This window comes from Sebastes fasciatus, chromosome 3 (assembly GCF_043250625.1).
Source record: "Sebastes fasciatus isolate fSebFas1 chromosome 3, fSebFas1.pri, whole genome shotgun sequence".
NCBI lineage: Eukaryota > Metazoa > Chordata > Actinopteri > Perciformes > Sebastidae > Sebastes > Sebastes fasciatus.
In genome coordinates, this window is record NC_133797.1 from 37,517,893 (window position 1) to 37,538,670 (window position 20,778).

A 20,778-nucleotide genomic window follows, 5' to 3' on the forward strand; every position below is an offset into this window, starting at 1 on the left:
AGCAAACACCAGGGGAGGAGAGCTAACTGCACTTCTTGTGTAGATTTATCTCTGGGTGTACCTGTATCGGATGAATCTCGGTATGAGTCCGTGTGCTCCGCGGGCCGACTCTCATCCCCTTTCTTGCACAACAACAACGTAGATGAGATAGAGGGAAGAGGTACACGGTCGCTGGGATTTAAACCCAAACCAGCTGGGTGACGAGAGGCCCCCGGTGTGTGAGGAGACAGAGGGCCGGCTTTGTCATATAGAAAACGGAGGAGCGGACTCAACATCAGGAGTTACTCAAGTTGAATCATCAAGCAAAGTTGTGCCTCTTACCTCTTTGCACCTGAGGGCTTTCACGAGGCCGGCCATTATTTCAATAAGGAATTTTGTCACTCAAACAATCTTTATTTTGTCGTTTTTTGGGTGGAAACAGCGGCTAATTTCACTAATTTCAGTTAATTATACATTGTTTCATCTGGGGATGCTAATTTTGAATAATTTTTTTAACCAATAACCGACCCTCGTTAACCGATTATTAATCGTTAACCCGACATGCGTCGCATGTAGCGGTGCGCCAACTGCAGTGTATGAGCACAACAGACAACTGAGTCCCCAGTTCACCGTCCGGTAGCGTTACTGTAGCAACCACGATGCTGCGTGTATTGTCGAGGACACATGCAGCCATTTAGTCTCCACCGCATCGTTTAGTTTAGCTGCCAGGTTGTCGACTGTGTGTTCGACAACCGTGTGTTTGCCTAGCGTTCGCAGCGGTAGCGTTGCTGAAGGCTTCGTGCCGGCCTTTGTCACACACATACGGTCTGTCAGCGCGGCTTAACATTAGCGAGTGTCCGACAGGCCGTGTGTGTGTGGGGACGGTGAGTGTGGGGTTGTTGGTGGCGTTATAGCTGTGAACGTAGCTGTAGCAGTGTGTGTACAGTTTAATTGTCGGTGAATAAATGCTGCAACTCCTCCAAGCCAACTTCCTGTATCCTGCAACACCGTCGCAGACTCTCTTAAGGTGGGTTGTTAAGGTGGACCGGCTTTTCTTCTTGAAGTGACAAGCCGCTCCTCTGAGTTTTGCTCAGCTTTTGAATTCATTTTCAATATTTCTTTTAACTGTTTAACCGATTAATCGGTTAAAATTCCTAATGTCGGTTAACAGTTTAACGGTTAATTATTAACATCCCTAGTTTCATCCAGTTAAGCATTAAGAGGACTAATGAAGTAGTTTGGTGGAGTGAACGAGGATCACGTCAATCCATCTTCTCACTTAACAACTTCTTAATCGTGGATTAGATCGTGTTGATGAGTGTGGAGCTCTCAGTGGGGTCTCGTGTTGAACTGATGATGTCCAGGAGGCCAAAGTGTAACGCTGACACCTTTAATGTGATATCGACATGGACATGTTGACAGGGAAGAATTTAGATGATTGACATAGTGAAGTTTAAGGGAGTTTATAGTCTCCCGTTGCCAAACAATATGATTTATTCTAACTTTAACTGTCCAATATATAAAGTAGCTAGAATTAGGTCCACATCAACCAACTACAACAGTAAAAATACTGGAAACGTGTATGCGGCATGTAAAAATGGTCCAATAATGTAATAAATATGACACTCTGAATGGGGCTTTTCTGCATAATGAGTACTTTTACTTTTGATACTTTGAGTTACTGATGCACTGATCCAACGTTTTTAGTCCTGATACTGATAACGATACCTGGGCTCTGGGTATAGGCTGATATTGAGTACCGATCCGATACCAGTGTTTGATTAATAAGCTGTAGGCTATGTCTCACTGTGGGGAAGTGACTGGGATTATTCTTTAATGTGTAAGGCAACATCAGGTTTGACTTAAACATTGGTTTCTTAACTTTGTAAAACAAAATGTAACAAATGCATCTTTTTTTTAAATTTATTTATACAAATTGAATTTTTATTTTTTATTATTCAAATTATTCAAATACAATTTAAAATAATAAATAAATTATTAAAATAATAAATCGTACACCAGCAACTTGGTAAAAAAAATCTTTAAAATTAACAGAATATTTATTTATTATTGTGATAATGAATTGTACACCTGCAGCTTAGTAAAAAGTCTTCAAAATTAACAGGAATTCAAGTGTAAACCTTCTTGATACAGCAAGAAATTACTCAAAACATAAACAGGAATTGAAATTCCAGCATATAATGTATAAAGTATATAAACATAGAATAGAATTGAACAGATCAGCTGCGTTGTCACCGATATTCGATCCAGCTACTTGAGTCAGTATCGCCCGATATCCGATTCAGTATCGGTGTCGCTGCATCGCTACTTTGAGTACGTTTTTCTGGTCAACTTTGGTGCTTTCAAGTGAAACTTTGAATGCAGGACTTTTACTTGTAATCGGCTAATTTTGTGTTATCTATACTTCAACTTAAGCCGAAAGTATCTGACTTCATAGATAAATAGATAGATAGATAGATAGATAGTAACTTTATTTATCCCAAGGGAAATTCAAGTTTCCAGCATCACAGTTTCCATAGTGCAAAACATGTTAGTAAAAAGGCAGTAAAAAAGTTAGTAGTACAAAGTACAAAAAAATATACCAGATATAAAAATACAAGGAGATGAAGAAAACTGTTAAAACTGAATATAGTGCAGGGTAACAGCTGTGATACACGACTATCACAAAAAGTGAATATAGTGCAGAAGAGACTGTTAAAAATGAGTATAGTGCAGGGTAACTCCAGTAGCTTAGTCTATGAAAGTGCACTGTATGCATTATTATCTGTCCATGAAGATGTTCATGAACTAAAATCAGCACATTACAATTAAATTACTGTTTTTTTTTAAAAACTTATTTTTGCATGTCCATGATGGTGTGGTGATGGTTCTGATGATGATTTTGTCATCATTTTAACTTGAATTAAACTCCACCCTCATCAGCTGCAGACTACAGACGTGAAAGGGTTAACTGTCAGCAGCTTCCTTCCACGCAGCTCCACGCAGCTCCACGCACTGGACTATGAAATATCTGGAGGACAATTGGTTAAGTGGAGTTAACTGTTGCCTTTTCTCCCCGAGGTATCTGTCCTGTTTGATCCCGCCGAGCCTGGCGCCTCGCAGAACACAACTTGTCTGGCTTATTAAATAGTCTGACCTGCAGAGAGAAAAACGCCTGTTGCTTCTCAACTGAGGGCATTGTGAAGCGAGAAGAGCTCCTGACAGCCCTTAAATTGCTGTAATGCTGTGTGACCAACACTCATACCTAATCAATTTATACCCTGGCTGCGCACCTTTTCTTATTGCATTTGCTTCTCAGCTGAATTTATTTATTTTCATTAATTTTGATTACTTTATTGCAGCCTGTTTGATTATTTACAAATATTACAGACCCGAGCCAACTTCCTGTATCTTGCAACTCCGGCTCAGACTCTCTTAAAGGTCCCATATCATGCACATTTTCAGGTTCATGTTTGTATCTTCGGTTTCTACTAGAACATGTTTACATGCTTTAATGTTAAAAAAACACTTTTATTTTTCTCGTACTGTCTGTCTGAATATACCTGTATTCACGCTCTGTCTGGAACGCTCCGTTTTAGCGCATTTCAACGGAATGGCAACCGAATTGCGTTGCTAGGCAACAGCTTGGGTCCATGTTTACATCCTGTCAGCTGATGTTATTTACATACACTGCAACATGAAATAAACTGGGACACATTCAGTACGTTTACATTTAAAACTGTGAAATGGTCTAAAGATTGTAGATTTGTGACATCACAAATGGACAGAAATCCTAACAGCTTGTTTCAAACGCACAGTTTCTGAATACGGGCTGTGTGTATTTCTCCATGGATTGAGTGTTTTGATACTTTCACAGTATTTATATATCACTTAAACCTGCTTTATGATATAAAAGACGTACAAATCTCACTTTTTACAATATGGGACCTTTAAGGTGGGCCAGCTTTTCTCCTTAAAGTGACAAGCCGCTCATCTGAGTTTTGCTCAGCTTTTTAATTCATTTTTAATTTACAAATATTTAAATCTGATTTTTTTTTTTTTTTTTTTCTTCTTCATTGATAAAAGTATTTCTTTGATATATTGACATCTCTTTAGTTCCTGCTCATCTTTACATTACAGGAGAATAATTCAACGATGGAGTGGCTGATCTGATGGATGTAAATGGTCAACAGAGTCCTCCCCACTGGTTAATTGCGCTAAAATTGGTCTAAGCTACTTTGTGAGTGCCATCAATAGCCCTGCACCACAGGGGGTCTATATGATTAACTTCTCCTTCCTTTCAAAGGCCTCTTGATGTTTCTCTTGGAAGGCAGCTGGCCAATCAGAGCCGCGCTCGCCGAACGTGAGGAGCTGATTGGCTGCAGCGAGGAGGTTGGACATCCCTTGTCCTTTTATAGACGCACCTCCGTGCAGCGCGTAAAAGGCTACTGCGCACCGCTGACAGCGCGTAAAGGAGACGCACATTGGATACTATACAACCTCGGCGACTCCATCTCCATTCCTCTGTGCATGGCCCACATCATCATCCTCCTTGTGTCACCATGAATCCTGCGCATCCTGCAGAGGGGTCGCCGTCCAGAGACGCCAAAAAACAGCTCCATCAGAAAGAGGAGATGGACACGGAGGAAGAGGAGCTGCAGCAGCCCAAAGACATGAGCACCACCACGGAGACAGGATACAAAGCAGTGCAGCGGAGCAGCCTCAAGTTTAGCGTCGAGTCGTTGATTTCCAAGAAGAAACCCACCTCCACCTGTCGGACTTCTTCTTATCCCACCACAGATTTAGCTCTGCAGGGCGCGCAGTTCTCTCCAAGGACTCTTTACGCAGAGAGGGAGAGCAATAAGGTGTCCTCCACAGAGAGCTCGCAGGGTGTCTCTGTCTCTGTCTCCAGCAGCTCCAGCAGCGAGGACAGTGAGAAAGATCAGAGCACTTGGTTCCAGACGTCCTCCTTCTCAACTCCACCTCGTAAGTCCATCCCTCTGCTGTTCTGAGAAGTTTTGCAAAGATACTTTTTTTCCCCCACATTCATCTTCTACTGTCGATAATAATTTAGATAATTAAGCAACAGATGCACTAACATTATAATTTCATTGTTGATATTGCCCCTATAGGCAACCACTTTCATTTGTAAGATATTAAAAAGGCAACATGCAATAAAAGACATTTACGCACAGCCAGTAGAGCTATAGGGGCAATATCAACAATGAAATTATAATTTGGGTTTTGGGGGGATTTGGGTTTAGTTAGTTCTGCTTAGTATTTAATTGTAGTTAGTGTCCATCTTGTGTGCTATTTGGTTTGGCTAAGCCCCTATATATATATCTGCCCTCATGTGTCATTGTGTAGTTTTTTTCAGTCAACATCTTGTTTATTAGTGAGAATAAGTATAGTTATATTGCTTTAACCTCTTTTATAGACCTAGGTATTAAATTCTTGGTTTATAATGTTTTGTTATTTTTTGGGTAAATGAAAAGCCCAATTACTTCAACAACTCCTGTTTCCTCGTTGCCTCACTGCTTCGTCCCTTACAACACTTTAATTTGTAAGATATTAAAAAAGGCAACATGCAAGAAAGACTTTTACGCACAGTCAGTAGAGCTTACTGGCGTAAAAGTCTTTCTTGCATGTTGTCTTTTTAATATTGTAAGGCAGGCTTCTCGTTGCCTTAACTCTAAACTTACTTGTTACTTAATAAAACTACTGTAGGGCTGTGGGTTAAAACAGGATCTACTTTAATGCCTCAACTCCAGCGTAGGACAATTGAACACAGATAACCTAAAAGGTGGCACATCACTTCTTACCTCATATCACTCCGCCAATCTTAAACATCACTCACCTTACAAGCAAGTAAGGTGCGCCAAAATATATAGTTCCAAATCAAACTTAAGGTGCAGAATACCATATGTATACTATATAAAATAAATATTCTATAAATAAGTCCGGCCCTCTGCTGTTCTGAGAAGTTTTGCAAAGATACTTTTCCCCCCCACATTTATTCATCTTCTACTGTCGATAATCATTTAGATAATTAGCCAACAGATGCACTAAATCATAATTTCCGTGTTGATATTGCCCCTATAGCTCTACTGGCTGTGCGTAAAAGTCTTTCTTGCATGTTACCTTTTTAATATCTTAAAAACTGCAGATACATTAAAGTGTTGTGCTGCTGAGCATGTGAAGCACACATTTGGTTATTTGTCAAATTCTTATATTTTAGTCTACATATTTCTTTTGATATTTACCTTTTAGATGCATGTGATATATGCAAGCAAATGGTGATATTAAACCTTACAACTAATGTTTGCACTACTGAATGTGATCTATGATACAGAGGCTTCATTTATTTAGATACTTTTTTTTCCACATCTATTCATCTTCTACTGTCGATAATCATTCAGATAATTAGGCAACTGATACACATAATGTCCTTGTTGATATTGCCCCTATTGCTCTACTGACTGTGCATAAAAGTCTTTCTTAAATGTTACCTTTTTTAATATCTTACAAATTAAAGTGTTGTAAGGGACGAAGCAGTGAGGCAACGAGGAAACAGGAGTTGTTGAAGTAAATGGGCTTTTTATTTACCCAAAAAATAACAAAACAGTATAAACCAAGAATTTAAATACCTAGGTCTATAGAAGAGGTTAAAGCAATATAACTATACTTATTCTTACTAATAAACAAGATATTGACTGAACAAAACTAACCTGCACAATGACACATGAGGGCTTATATATATATATATATATATATATATATAGGGGCTTAGCCAAACCAAATAGCACACAAGATGGACACTAACTACAATTAAATACTAAGCAGAACTAACTAAACCCAAATCCCCCCAAAATCCAAATTATAATTTCATTGTTGATATTGCCCCTATAGCTCTACTGGCTGTGCGTAAAAGTATTTCCTGCATGTTGCCTTTTTAATATCTTACAAATTAGTGTTGTGCTGCAGAGCATGTGAAGCTCACATTTAGTTCTTTGTCAAATTCTTATATTTTAGTCTACATATTTCTTTTGACATTTACCTTTAGATGCAGGTGATATATGCAAGCAAAGGGTGATATTAATCTTTACAACTAATGTTTGCACGATTGAATGTGATCTGTGATACACAGTAAAACCTATTTATTGATGTGTGTTTACTTCCTGTATCATGTGTTTGCAATGTAATTAGGCAACAGATACACTAAATCATAATTTCCTTGTTGATATTGCCCCTATAGCTCTACTGGCTGTGCCTAAAAGTCTTTCTTGCATGTTACCTTTTTAATATCTTACAAACTGCAGATAAATTAAAGTGTTGTGCTGCAGAGCATGTGAAGCACACATTTGGTTCTTTCTCAAATTGTTCTTTCTTATATTTTAGTTTAAATTTTTCTTTTGATATTTACCTTTAGATGCAGGTGATACATAGAATAGAACAGAATAGAATATAAAGCGTTATTGTCATTGTATTAAATACAACGAGATTCACAGTTGTCACTTCTGGTCAGTGCTTTTAAACAAATACTTGACAGGACTAAACGAGGCAGATAAAACATATAACAGGTAAAACACACACAGTTATAAAGCAAAATGTGATATTAAGCTTTACAACTGATGTTTGCACGACAGAATGTGATACATAGAGGATGCATTTATCATAGTAAAATCTATTTATTGATGTGTTTACTTCCTGTATCATGTGTTTGCATTTAATATTGAAAGTTCACCTGCTGTGATGATGTGACAATTACGCGTCGGTTTAATCTGACCTATTTCTCTTTGTATTTTGTTTTTGTCCAACAGGCAGCTCGAGTCCACCTGCGTGTACTTTACGGAAACACAAGAACAACAGGAAACCTCGCACGCCCTTCACTACCTCCCAGCTGCTGGCTCTGGAGCGCAAGTTCCGCCAGAAGCAGTACCTCTCCATCGCAGAGAGAGCAGAGTTCTCCAACTCACTCAACCTGACGGAGACTCAGGTCAAGATCTGGTTCCAGAACCGCAGAGCCAAAGCCAAGAGACTGCAGGAGGCCGAGCTGGAGAAGTACAAACTGGCCTCCAAACCCCTCCTGCCGGCCTTCGCGCTGCCGCTGCCTCTCGGAGCCCACATGGGTTCACCAGCCTGGGGTCCATCTAACGCCTTCCATAGACCCAGTCTGCCGGTGCCGGGACTCTTCGGCGGACCAGTCACTTATGGGATGTACTACTTGTCTTAGTGGCCCATAACTGTGTGTGTATATGTGTGGGTTTTAAAGGTCCCATATTGTAAAAAGTGAGATTTTCAGGTCGTTAACATTATAAAGCAGGTTTAAGTGCTATATAAATACTGTTAAACTATCAAAACACTCGGTTAAACAGTTAAAAGAAATATTAACAAATTAAATTAAAGGCTGAGCAAAACTCAGAGGAGCGGCTTTTCACTTTAAGGGGAAAAGCTGGCCCACCTTAACAGCCTACCTTAAAGGTCCCAAATTGTAAAAAGTGAGATTTTCATGTTTTTTATATTATAAAGCAGGTTTAAGTGATATATAAATACTGTTAAACTATCAAAACACTCAATATACGGAGAAACACACACAGCCCGTATTCAGAAACTGTGTTTTTGAAACAAGCCGCTGTCCATTTGTGATGTCACAAATATACAATATATTAGATCATTACACGGTTTTTAAACATAAACATTCTAAATGTGTCCCAGTTTATTTCCTGTTGCAGTGTATGTAAATAACATCAGCTGACAGGAAGTAAACATGGACCTAAACTGTTAGCAACGCAATTCTGTTGCAATTTCATTGAAATGCACTAAAACGGAGCGTTTCAGACACAGAGGGTAAATACAGGTATATTCAGGCAGACACTATGAGGAAAATAAAGTTTTTTCTGAACATTACAGCATGTAAACATGTTCTAGTAAAAACACAAAATATAGGATGAACCTGAAAATGAGCACGATATGGGACCTTTAAGAGAAAAAATGTCCTCTGTCATCATGATTGCAATACACTTATGAGGATGATGCGTTTTCTACACCTCGGATACATTATTTTTCTATTTTAAATTTGGAGTTTAAAGAAATGTTCTAACCTCAAGGATAAAAAATAATTAATTCTGGGACATTATTTTGATGCGTAATTGGACTGAAAGACTGAATATTGGATTCCCAGGCCTAAAATTACTGAGGCAATACTCCAAAAGTAAATGTCTTCTGTCATGGTTGCAATACACTTATGAGGATGATGCGTTTTCTACACCTCGGATACATTCTTTTTTAGATTTATAGAAATTTTCTAACCTCCAGGATAAAAAATAATTAATTCTGGGACACATTTTTTGATGCGTAATTGTGTGCGTAATTGGACTGAAAGACTGTGGATTGTGGATTCACAGGCCTACAATTACTGAGGCAATACTCCAAAAGTAAATGTCAGGTTTTTAAACGACATGCCTTAAACGTCTCATTCCAGTCCCTTGACCGTGCTGCGCAGTAGTTTGTGAAAGAAGTGGGTATTTAAAGTGTGTCCAGACATGATCTGGATGGATGCGGAGGTATTAAAGCAACAGAAAAGTACTTAAACGGTGTCAGTGCCTTAAGACTATCGAGTATCACTTGAAGTATTCCTCCTCATTCAGCAGCATCGACTGTTTCTGGTAAAACTGCAGTTTTCCTGCAGAGTTGCTGTGTGAATATTTCCTTACAGCAGTTTCCAGTCACGAATTCTACATTTTTGTAAACATGGAGCAAAATTATATTTTAGAAAAAAAACACGTGTATTAGATATTTTTTTTACTCTCACAACGTGGCCTTCATGGGAGTGATAATAGATTTTGTTTGAAGATTATTTTTTTTTTTTTTTGCTGTAAATGTAAATAAAATGTGTAGTGTTCATAAAGCCCTGCAGCCTCGCTTGAAGAGCAGCAGGAAATGTGGTATTTATTGAATATCTTTGTATCTGTACTGTGTACATACATCACTCTATCTAAATGCTCAGTTACTTGTAAAAACTGATTTTAGTAAATAAACATTATACAAGACCTGAAAGTGGCTGACTCCTTTTCAACGTTTTACTTTATTTTTTCTTTAGAGCTTGATGAATCAGTGAAGGAGTTCATATGCAATGCTCCTCCAAGAAATTGGACTTCATTATACTAATATGAGATAATTGTTTTTATTTTTGATTATTAATGAAATTTTGAATGAAAGCAATATAAGCAAGCCAAACCTCAACCATTGTTCCAAAATTACCCTTATTGCCTGCCCACATAATTGTTATTAATGTATAATTTGAAAATGGCCCAAATAATTATGTGATTTTTTTTTCCAATATCGTGCCATTCACTTTCCATAGCTTACATTCAAAATAGCATATAACCTATTTAGTAAAACTCTTTGGAAATAAATTGTCAGGGAGATTTCAATATGAATCTGAGACAATATCAGTTAAACACCTAATATGTTAAAGTGAAAACAAATATTTGAACACAACTTTATGTCTTCTTTGGCACTTTTTAACAAATCATTTGGAAACGTAAATACATTTAACATATCTTGTCATTTGTTAAAAAAAGACACATGTGCCCTATTTCCAATAAGACAGCTTTAGAGCCATTATTTACTTTTTCTTTTATCTTACTACTGAATTTTGAAACATCATTCCCTGTGTAGATATGTTATTATACGTTATTTTGTCTAGGCAGTGGTGGGGGTGTGAGAAAGTGAAAAATTAAATATCTGCGAATAATGTTATTTTTCTTAAATAAAAATACTATAATAATGTAATTGTAAGAATGTGACAGGCGACGTGTCGTTGCTGCGCACCTCTAGAGGCCGATATTCACCTGCCTGTTGTTACCATGCCCATAATAATAATAACAATAAAAAGAAGACATATTACACAAATGAGCACAAATGATCAGCTCGATGCCATTGTGGGGAAATATTATTTTTAAAAACGGCCCATGCTGATGTTAAACAGTGTGGGCATTGTAATTCGAATGTGTCTGTTGTTTGGTTCACTTGATGTAGCCTGGAGGTTAATAACTGTTTGTTCTGCAGGGATTTATGAACCAATGTTTAACACAGGTTATATTAAAAAAGATTAAAACTTTTCTCATATTAATGTTGATGCTCGTTTGCTCTCTGTACCCTACCTCTCCCCTCCAACAACAAAAAAATCATGTGTCGCATTTATAGGCTAAATAAAATCACAGAAACACGACTTACAGCTTATTATGGTATATATTTAATATTTTCGACATTAAAGCACTTAGGTGCAGCTATACATTTAGTCATATAGTTGTAGTCTTGTTTTGCTTTGGACGAGCAGCTGCAGGCAGTATTATTTTTAGCTCCCTTGTTGTACAGCTGACTCCCAGAAAAGTTCCTTTTTGTCCCCCCATCTGTCTTTAGATAGTTCTCTTTTGATGCAAATGTAGTGCTTTTAGTGTTTGTGAATTGTATTTTATCTGTATTTGTGTCAATGTGTCTGCAACTTTGTGTTCCTGCTGCTGAACGTCTTGGCCAGCTGGTCTCTCTTGGAAAAGAGGTTCTTAATCTCAATGAGACTAACCTGGTTAAGTAAAGGTTAAATAAAATAAATAAAAAATAAAAAAATGACTGGTTGTAGTTACTCTGCCCGTCCACCAGGGGGCGGTGGCGGACTCGCTGCTGCCTGTGCTGATAAGGATGACGCACTTCCGTCTTCCCACCGTCACTGACTACCCTCCTTACAGCAGGTGAGTCCATCAGAGGAGCTGTCTGCTGAATGAAACAACATCTAATGACATTCTGTTACTAAATACTCATTTGTGCAGCTGCTATATTCATCGTTGTGCTCGATATTCAACAGTAAACTCAACGTTCACTCGGTGTTTTGTGGAAAAGCTGAGACTCTTCTCTGACCTTGGCTAGCAGAGCTAACAGAGCTAACAGAGCTAACAGAGCTAGCTACCGTTAGCTAGCCGTGCAGGAACACAATGTCAAGGGCCTGGTGTCATTGACTGTCAGAAACGTGTTTTCAATCATCTCATCGTCTCCATTAGTCGTTCAAATCATGCTTTACCATTTTAAGACCTTCAGTCGGACGTGACTGTGCATTAATGTCTATATTCCTACCTGCAGTAATGCTGTTACTTGTCTGCACGTTTTAACACAAACGTCAGTGTTTCATCCTGAGACATAGTCTGTATCCTGGAGTTTGTTTCATCCTGAGACATAGTCTGTATCCTGGAGTTAATCTTTAAAAGTGAACCCGCTGCACTGAATTGAGTAACTGCATTATGACATAACCTTGCAGTGTACATTAGATTGGAGGTGACCAGGTTTTTGTCTGTCTAGCAACCAGGCCTCACTTACACTGTATAGCAAGGACATTTTCTTCAGGTTATATATAATTGTACTGTAAATTACCAAGGTGTATTGGTGTATGTGTAGGGACAAGAGTTGAAAATACAGCAGCTATAAACTCTCTCTGCAGCACATCAGTTTCATGCCCTGTATTGGAACTATGTTAAATTGCATCGTCACTATCAAATATTATGTTTTCGTTGCAATGCAGAAGAAACTGGTGCCATATACACTCAGTTTCAAGATAATTAATTGCACTTAGTTAAAACTAATGTAGCTAAATACACAGCCCTGCAATAACGCGATGATAAATGATGTTCAGCATTTGTTGACGCTGATTTAGAGGTGTTTATTCAACTTCATGGTCTTTTTGGAAGACGCATTTTTGGTGTTGTATTAAACTGACCTGTGTTTCTAATTTTTAATCTACCGTTACTGATATACATGGGGTAAATATTAGTATAACACAATACATTTCATCAGCAAATACAGCATCCAAAATCCTCAGAAACTGTATCAACACCTCCCTAAAACACAAGTGTGAAATATCACTGTTGACCTTAGTAACAGTGGATCATGACCTAACTCAAGTTAACTCAAAAAAGACTTTAAATAAAAAAATTGTCAAACTCTCAAATAGCTTCAACGTAAACATTACCATTAATGATGGTAGGATTTATTGCATGGCTGTTGTACTAGACTGTTGGTATTAATTAGGTGTACCTCGTGAACGGGCAACTGTGTGTACTGTGTATATAACTGGGAAAACATTTTACATACACAATCGTTTTTGCAGACACATGTGGCCTGGATTATTTTGCTGTTTTTGTTGACGTTTATTTCCTTCTACCTTCCAGACAGGCAGAATGGCAAGCCGTCGTGTAGCCCTGAAGGCCGTTGACTGGCTGGCGTTTGCTGAGCGGGTCCCACCCAACCAGAGGGGCATGTTCAACTCACTGAAGACTCGCAGTGATGCCATCGCTGCCAAGTTAGTTTTACACCAACAACAGGCTTTAGCAAGTCATGCTAAAGTCAATTTAGGTCTTATAGTGCTGAACTTCATTCTTGGCTAATACACCATGAGAGAACACAACAAACAGTGCAACTGAATATTAATAGTTTATTTAAGTCTTTACTGCTTGGTGTTTGTTTCTTGCTGATAAAAAAAATGACATCAGTCTGAGGGAAGTTTCAAAGGAGTCTGCTGCTATCTTACATGCAATGAGAGAGTGGCACGTACCAGGGCTACAGAGCTTAAGTGTCCACCTGGCTGAGAAGCTTTGCAAGGTGTTGGAAGGATAATCACGCGTCATTCTGTACTGATTTTCTCAGTTTGCTCACTGTACCTTCATTGTCATCTGTTAAACTCCATCTTCTCTCTTCCTACCAGACTGACCTCTCTGCCAGCGACTCCGGTAGCCATCGACTGGAGTTTCTACAGGAGCACAGTGGCCAAAGCCGGGATGGTTGATGAGTTCGAGAAGAAGGTGAGCTTTACTTGACTGGTTTATTCAACGGGTCATGAGCATTATGCAGTCTCTCCGTGAAATGTGGGTTAAAATCCCACTTCTGACACTACATGGCAACTTTCACTGTAGTTGTAGCTGGCATATCTTTATGGCTGCGTCCAGCTGTGCTGAGACCTTTCCAGATAATGTAAACGTACATTAATGGTGAATACAACGGAGCATTAATACCTTGGAGCCATCTGTACAGGCCGTGAGGGTTACAGTGCTAGTGATCTATTGTAGCAGGCAAACTACAGCTTAAATCTCCTTTTGGTCTCCTCTGCATGAATAATCAGTTTAGCTGGTGGTTGTGCAGCTAAGTCATAATTTCATTCAATAGTTTGTTCAGCATTTGTTGCTTTGCGCTGCAGTGGTAAATGATAAATGTTCCTCCCACACACAGTTCAAAGCCCTGCAGATCCCCGAGCCTGTGGACACACAGACGAGCGCCATCAATACACAGGAAGCTGAAGCTGTAAGTGATGACACCAAACAAATCCATGTATTGCCTGAATTTCAGCTTTATTTTACTGTTGTAAAATGTGTTGACTTTTAATTGGAAAACTGATACAGATAAACCAAAATTGGCATTTATATAAGAGAATTTTAATACACACAAATTCATCACGATCATGAAATTCAACCAACATTAAAACAGACATTGTAAATCAAAGTAAAAAGAGACATATACCACAACTGGAATTAATTCAAACTGTTGTCATTTTCCATTGTCAGATGTAATTGTTTCACTTTCTCTAACAGAATAAAAGTGCATCAGCCTACGTTGAAGGATCGAAGGCCCGCATCGCTCAGTATGAGCAAGAGGTGAGACAGTAGTTGCATTTGTTGCTAAAACAACTCATGGACTTCTTCTGGGAACCTGTATTTATAACCATAAGTTTTTTTTCCCCGTTTCTCTTTCTGTTCTTTTGTGTTTGCTATCAGCTGGATAAATTCAACAACATGATCCCCTTCGACCAGATGACCATCGAGGACCTCAACAACACCTTCCCTGAGACCAAGTTGGACAAGGTCAAATATCCCTACTGGCCCCACAAGCCCATTGCGGATCTGTAATCCCATTACTGGAAACTCCCCTCACAATAAAGTTTATGTATTTTAAAGAGAACTATTTGATTATTTTATTCATTTGATACACATTTTGTTTTCAGATGTCTATCTGAGTTGTTTCGTGTGACGGAGTATTAGTGCCACATTGAGGGGGCGAAAAAAATCTGAGATTTTGAGTATAAAGTCATCGATTTACGGGAAAAAAGTTGTAATATTATAAGAATAACGTCATAAGTTAACGAGAAAAAAGTCGTATTATGAGAACAAAGTCACAAGTTTAAGAGAAAAGTCGTAGTTTTATGAGAATAAAATCATAATATTATAAAGTAATTTTTCGTGTTATTTTAGAGGGGAAATAGAGCAGCGTGCCGCCTGTGTGAAAATGAGGGATGTGGAGCATCTTGTAAAGTTATACCTTAGTTTAGGTTTCAGAAATAACGAAATATTTCATCTTTTGGCACATCAGCACCACATCAGTATCAGGACCTTAAAAAGATTGTGCAAGAAACTGCATTTATTCTGAAGAAAGAACCACACGGACCTGATGGGAAAAATGCCTCTTTTATAGAGGAGGAAATTACTTTATTTATCGTAAAGTTATGACTTTATTCTCGTAATATTACGACTTTTTCTATCTTAAATAGTGTGATTTTATTCTCATTAAATTATTGCCTTTTTCTCGTAATATTATGACTTTATTCTCAAAATCTCAGACTCAATGTGGCCCTGATACTCTGTTGTAGTTTTGAAATATTGAACAAATAAAGTAAAGACAGCTTGTGATATAGATGGAACCCACAAGAGGGCGATGTTGCATTAGTTTTACTTTGAAAGGTAAACTAGTAAGTTAAAAAAGCAATATATTTTGACATATACTATAATGTTGTCGTTAATCTACTGTCAGATTGATATCTGTAACCACTGTATGATAAAAGATGTGTTGCCATGGCGAATGTGCTGTGGGCATTAAATCAATCACATTGATATCAGAGAAGTTTCCTGATTCAATTAGCAGCATTTTGAGGTACAGTAGAGCACACAGGTCTGGTAGATGATAGACTTGATGTAGGCTGATCACTTTATAAGATAAGATGAGATAAGATATTCCTTTATTAGTCTCGCAGTGGGGAAATTTGCACGGTACAGCAGCAAAGGGGATAGTGCAAAAAACAAGAAGCATCAGCTAACACAGTAAAAAAAAAAGTAACAAAATGTGAACCATTTAAATAAAAGGAAGTATAAAAATACAGTATTGACAAACAGACTTAACAAAATTGCACAAGTGGAAAATGATATTGCACAGTGAGAATGAATGAATAAATTAATTTCCACCTGAAAATATCAGGTTATAGTCAGTTTTTTTGGTGTGTAAGTGGTCTACTGGGAGTAGTGCTGGATGTGGAGTATTCACTGTAATCAATGATAAACCTTAAATTATACATTAGCATACAGTAAGTCAAGTACTTACTCATATCAGTGCAACACTCTGAAGCTCATCTGCTTTGATAGGTTAATGTAACATGTCAATCAAGACGTTATCCAATCATGGCTCGACTAGTTGTGTCCCTCAATAATCATTGGACACCGACTATGTATTTACTAACATGTGGGCGGGATATAGCCCCAGCCTTGCATTTTGATTGGTCCATCTTTACAGCGTCTCGGTCGTTGATTGGCCAGAATCCTGGTGGAAGTAGTGATGGGAATTCCGACTCTTTTTAGTGAGCCAGATCATTTGGCTCAGCTCACCAAGAAGAGCCGGCTCTTGCGGCTCCCAAACTGCTCTTCGTTTTAGGCACTTATGCCTTTTATAATTCAGCCAAATTTAGCGCTGTTTTTACCTATTATTGTAGTATGTGTGCACATATATCACTTAAATTATTCAATATAATTCTACTAAACCTTATAATTTCCAGAATACCATAATTTTACATGCTGCTTCGTTTCCGACCGTCACTCATCTTGTCTGCTATTCGCGCACCGCACTCCTCTCTCTATTTCTCTCCTCCTCTTCCTCCAGCTCTGTACCTGTAGACTGTCAGCGCGCCGCGCACCCCCGCCCCTCCAGGCCCCTCCTGGCCCCTCCCGGGCCCTCCCTGCTTGATGTTATGATCCTTGTCTGTCATCACCTGATTGGTCGCACGGACGTCATTAACACAACATTCAGTCACAGTCAGTGCATGGAGTGCCCGTGGCGCGGAGAAGATCGTCCTGTCATTCTGCCTTGAATTAATTAAAGAAAGAAGAAAAAAAAAAAAACAGCTCTCCGACGGGAGCCGGCTCCCATCGACTTTGATTCTCAAAGACGGGAAGACACCAACTCCACCGTGCTTCAGAAACTGGTTGCATGAACTGGTCTCAGTTATCCACATGGAGAAATTGCGAGCCAATAATTTAAATGTCAACATAAATGGGAAGAATCTTGGGGCCCCTTTCTGTAATATTTGGACTCAGTTTGACAATATTTGTATTTTTTATTTGTATGTATATTGATTGTTTTGTTTTTCCTTTTCTCTGTTCTGTTGTTGAATACTCCCATTATGGACGGCTTGCATTTAACTATCGCGTGGATGATACTGTATGTAACGATATGTATGTTTTGTCCTTGACATGCGGTTTAGATAATTATCTCTTAGTTATTTGTATCACCCCTCCCCGGGTGTAAATGTGTGTGGGTGTGTGTATGAGTGTGCGAGTGCAGGTGCATGAACTTTTGGGTTGGGTTAAGGGTTTTGATTTTTGTTTGATGTATGTGTTGTCATTAAAATTTGTCAATAAAAATAATATAAAAAAAAAAAAAAGGAGCCGGCTCTTTGAAACGGCTCGTTCGTGACACAACACTAGGTGGAAGTAAAAAGAGGCGGGGCTTCATAGAGATGATTTCCGTTGGTATGCTAACTGACAGTTAGTGACGGTTTGACGGGAGTCTATCAGCTCAGGTAAAATGCCTTCTTCTTTAATAATAACCTATCGATAATTTAATGACATGATTTCAGCATGATAGGTGCTTTAGCTCACGGTCGTTGTGATTTACTGAGACTTGAGAGCGTTGGTGAGTGGTCGGTAACGGTGGAAACATCCGTTCAAAGTGTGTCAATAACGGCTGAGCTCAGTGGGATTGGAGGTCAAACAGCGACCGTTACAAAATTAATGTACAGTATGGATGGATGGGACAGTCAGCCAGGTGTCCTCTGTCCTGGATGGTGGACAGATGTCTGCTATTTTAAACCCCACGAATCCAACCAAAGACAAAACAGTTAAACCTCCATACATGTTTAATGTTTCATTGTTTGGAAATTCCCCTTAAACACCAATAAAGGCCTGACGTCATGTATTATCTGTTCAGCCACAATCCCCTTCCCGTGACTGTTAGCTAGCTTAGCTAACACAACCACTGCGTCAAAACAGCCGCTGCTGCTGCTGGTGGGCAGTAGCTCCATTTAGTACGAGCTTTGAGGTCTATTGGCCAACCTGTGACAGCCTCCTTTCAAGCAGCTCACAACAACAGCATGCTCAGACTTGTCAACAGCATCTCTTCTGATCCCTTACATGTTTTAAAGGTCCCATATAGGAAAAAAGTGAGATTTTCAGGTATTTTACATAATAAAGCAGGTTTAAGTGCTTTATAAATACTGTTAAACTATTAAAATGCTCAATATACGTAGAAATACACACCCACCCGTATTCAGAAATTGCGCGTTTGAAACAAGCCGTTAGGATTTCTGTCCATTTGTGATGTCACAAATATACAATATTTAGACCATTACACGGTTTTAAACGTAAACATTCTAAATGTGTCCCAGCTTATTTCCTGTTGCAGTGTATGTAAATAACATCAGCTGACAGGAAGTAAACATGGACCCAAGATTTTGCCTAGCAACGCAATTCCGTTGAAATTCCGTCGAAATGCACTAAAACGGAGCGTTTCAGACCGAGTGTAAATACAGGTATATTCAGGCAGACAGTACTAGGAAAATAATGTGTTTTTTGAACATTACAGCATGTAAACATGTTCTATTAGAAACACAAAATACAAGAATCAACCTGAAAATAAGCATGATATGGGACCTTTTAAATGGGGAATATCAATTTCTGCCCTCCAAAGAGGTGATTCAGAGTCCCTACATTTAACCACATCAGGTTAAAGAAAACTTTTGTCCATCAGTCCATCTTGTTGCTAAATAATAATTAATGTGCTGCTAAAGACATGTAAATCCAGAAGACAGATGGTCATTTTGTAATGGGTTATGTATGAATAATTGTGATGTTTTGTTTTTTTGTCTGATGGGTGTTACTTGTCTGTCTGTCTATGGTAACAGGATGTCTGTTGTATGTGTACTTTTTCTCAAACTGAGCTGCCTGTGGATGCACAATGAATTTCAGTGCAAACGGACAATAAAGTTGTATCGTATCGTATTGAAAGAAAACCACTTTTTTTCAGTAATCTGTTAATCTGTCCCTTCCCCCCCCCGCCTTCTGGATGTGTTTACAACTTGACTGAACAATCCTGCCAGCCAGGGTATGTACAGTACGAGAGGGCAGTAAGGCAACACCTCTCTCTGTGGGGGCAAATTGGGCAAAACTATTTTGGCTGGAGGGAAATATGAGCTCATGTCGACCTCTGGGTTCACCTTGATCAGTACTTTGCTGCCATTTGTATTTGGGATTAATAATGTAATATTTAAATGTAAGATATTTAAATTTGAATCATGTGAAGATAAGATGAGGTAATCCTTTATAAATCCAACAGCTGGGAAATTTGCAATGTTATAAATGGCACTTGATTTTATTCAACGGTGGCACGGTGGTGCAGTGGTTAGCACTGTCGAATTCCAGCAAGAGGGTCGCAGGTTCAAAAACCCTTCTGTGTGGAGTTTGCATGTTCTCCCTGTGTTAGTGTGGGTTTCCTCCCACAGTCCAAAGACATGCAGGTTAACTGTAACTCTAAATTGCCTGTAGGTGTGAATGTGAGCGTGAATGGTTGTCTGTCTCTATGTGTCAGTCCTGTGATAGTCTGGCGACCTGTCCAGGGTGTACCCAGCCTTTGGCCAATGTCAGCTGGGATTGACTTCAAGCCCCCCCGCGACTCTGAATAGGATAAGCGGTTACAGATAATGGATGGATGGATTTTATTCAAATTGCAGTTGGACTCAACCTGACGGCATTTATAGCCTACATTTCAAGTAAAATGAAAGACTGGCATAATAAATCCAGATATTTAAAATCACTGACTTTCAGGAAATGCTTCAATTAAAAAAAATATGAACTTCAGAGTTTCTACTGGCCCAAAGCTAACGTTGGTGGGAGTAATGGACACAACATATTTTCATTATTGGTGGAAATGCTCCCCATCTCTAGATATACACATTTAATGATACACAATTTTATAATTTATAGCTAATTGTTTCGCGGACCCCCCGACAGAGAGTCACTTTCAGAATCACTGCTTTAAGACATGTTTCTATAAAGGTATATTGTAAAGTGAAACTAACAGTTTGACTTGACTTTCAGGGTCAAGGGTGACAGACTAAAGTAATTGTGTTGACAGTAGCACATTCAACCAAAGACATGTTTCTCTGTGGTTGTGTTCTTCCACTGTTAAATCATTAAAATATGGATGTAGTGCAGAGTCACAGCTTTTGTAATGTTTTTTTTACCTTGTGTCTGTGGGTTCAAACACATCATCCTACAGGCACGTTATTGTTATTGTGAATCTCATGGCCTAGCTAGAGGGTGTATTGTGTTAGGTGAAAACAGACGTGGTTGTGTTAGTAGTCGGCCCAGGTCTGCCCCTGGACAGTGGAGTCAACACTAGCTTCATTGTTCATTGAGAACAATGGGAATAGGCCTGCATGGAGGG

The 20,778-nt window shown here is 38.8% G+C and overlaps 3 protein-coding genes and 1 long non-coding RNA gene across 15 annotated transcripts in view; 3 read left to right on the top strand and 1 right to left on the bottom strand.

Moving 5' to 3' along the window:
• The window catches only part of LOC141764997 (homeobox protein MSH-C-like), a 38,953-nt gene extending 28,925 nt beyond the window's left edge, over nt 1-10,028 (top strand). The window contains exons 3-5 of one of the 2 annotated variants that reach the window (XM_074630797.1): nt 4,120-4,186; nt 4,286-4,965; nt 7,800-10,028. In XM_074630797.1, the coding sequence (XP_074486898.1) occupies nt 4,542-4,965; nt 7,800-8,212 (837 nt within the window). In that variant the 5' untranslated portion in view covers nt 4,120-4,186; nt 4,286-4,541 and the 3' untranslated portion in view covers nt 8,213-10,028. The remainder of the gene's footprint in view (nt 1-4,119; nt 4,187-4,285; nt 4,966-7,799) is intronic. The other variant, XM_074630798.1, reaches the window with a different exon arrangement.
• The window catches only part of LOC141765002 (uncharacterized), a 228,867-nt gene that overhangs the window by 41,566 nt on the left and 166,523 nt on the right, over nt 1-20,778 (bottom strand). The window contains exon 2 of the long non-coding RNA XR_012593345.1: nt 1,787-1,889. This is a non-coding gene — a long non-coding RNA (uncharacterized LOC141765002). The remainder of the gene's footprint in view (nt 1-1,786; nt 1,890-20,778) is intronic.
• On the top strand, nt 11,638-14,976 carry atp5pd (ATP synthase peripheral stalk subunit d). The gene is made up of 6 exons (XM_074630730.1): nt 11,638-11,729; nt 13,197-13,327; nt 13,730-13,826; nt 14,251-14,322; nt 14,610-14,672; nt 14,793-14,976. Exons 2-6 carry the CDS (start codon nt 13,206-13,208, stop codon nt 14,922-14,924), a joined length of 486 nt encoding a protein of 161 aa, XP_074486831.1. The 5' UTR covers nt 11,638-11,729; nt 13,197-13,205; the 3' UTR covers nt 14,925-14,976.
• pnpla6 (patatin-like phospholipase domain containing 6) overlaps nt 17,771-20,778 on the top strand; it is a 38,232-nt gene continuing 35,224 nt past the window's right edge. For all 11 annotated transcript variants that reach the window (XM_074630748.1, XM_074630750.1, XM_074630755.1 and 8 more), the window contains exon 1: nt 17,771-17,857. The gene's annotated coding sequence lies outside the window, so the exon portion shown is untranslated. The remainder of the gene's footprint in view (nt 17,858-20,778) is intronic.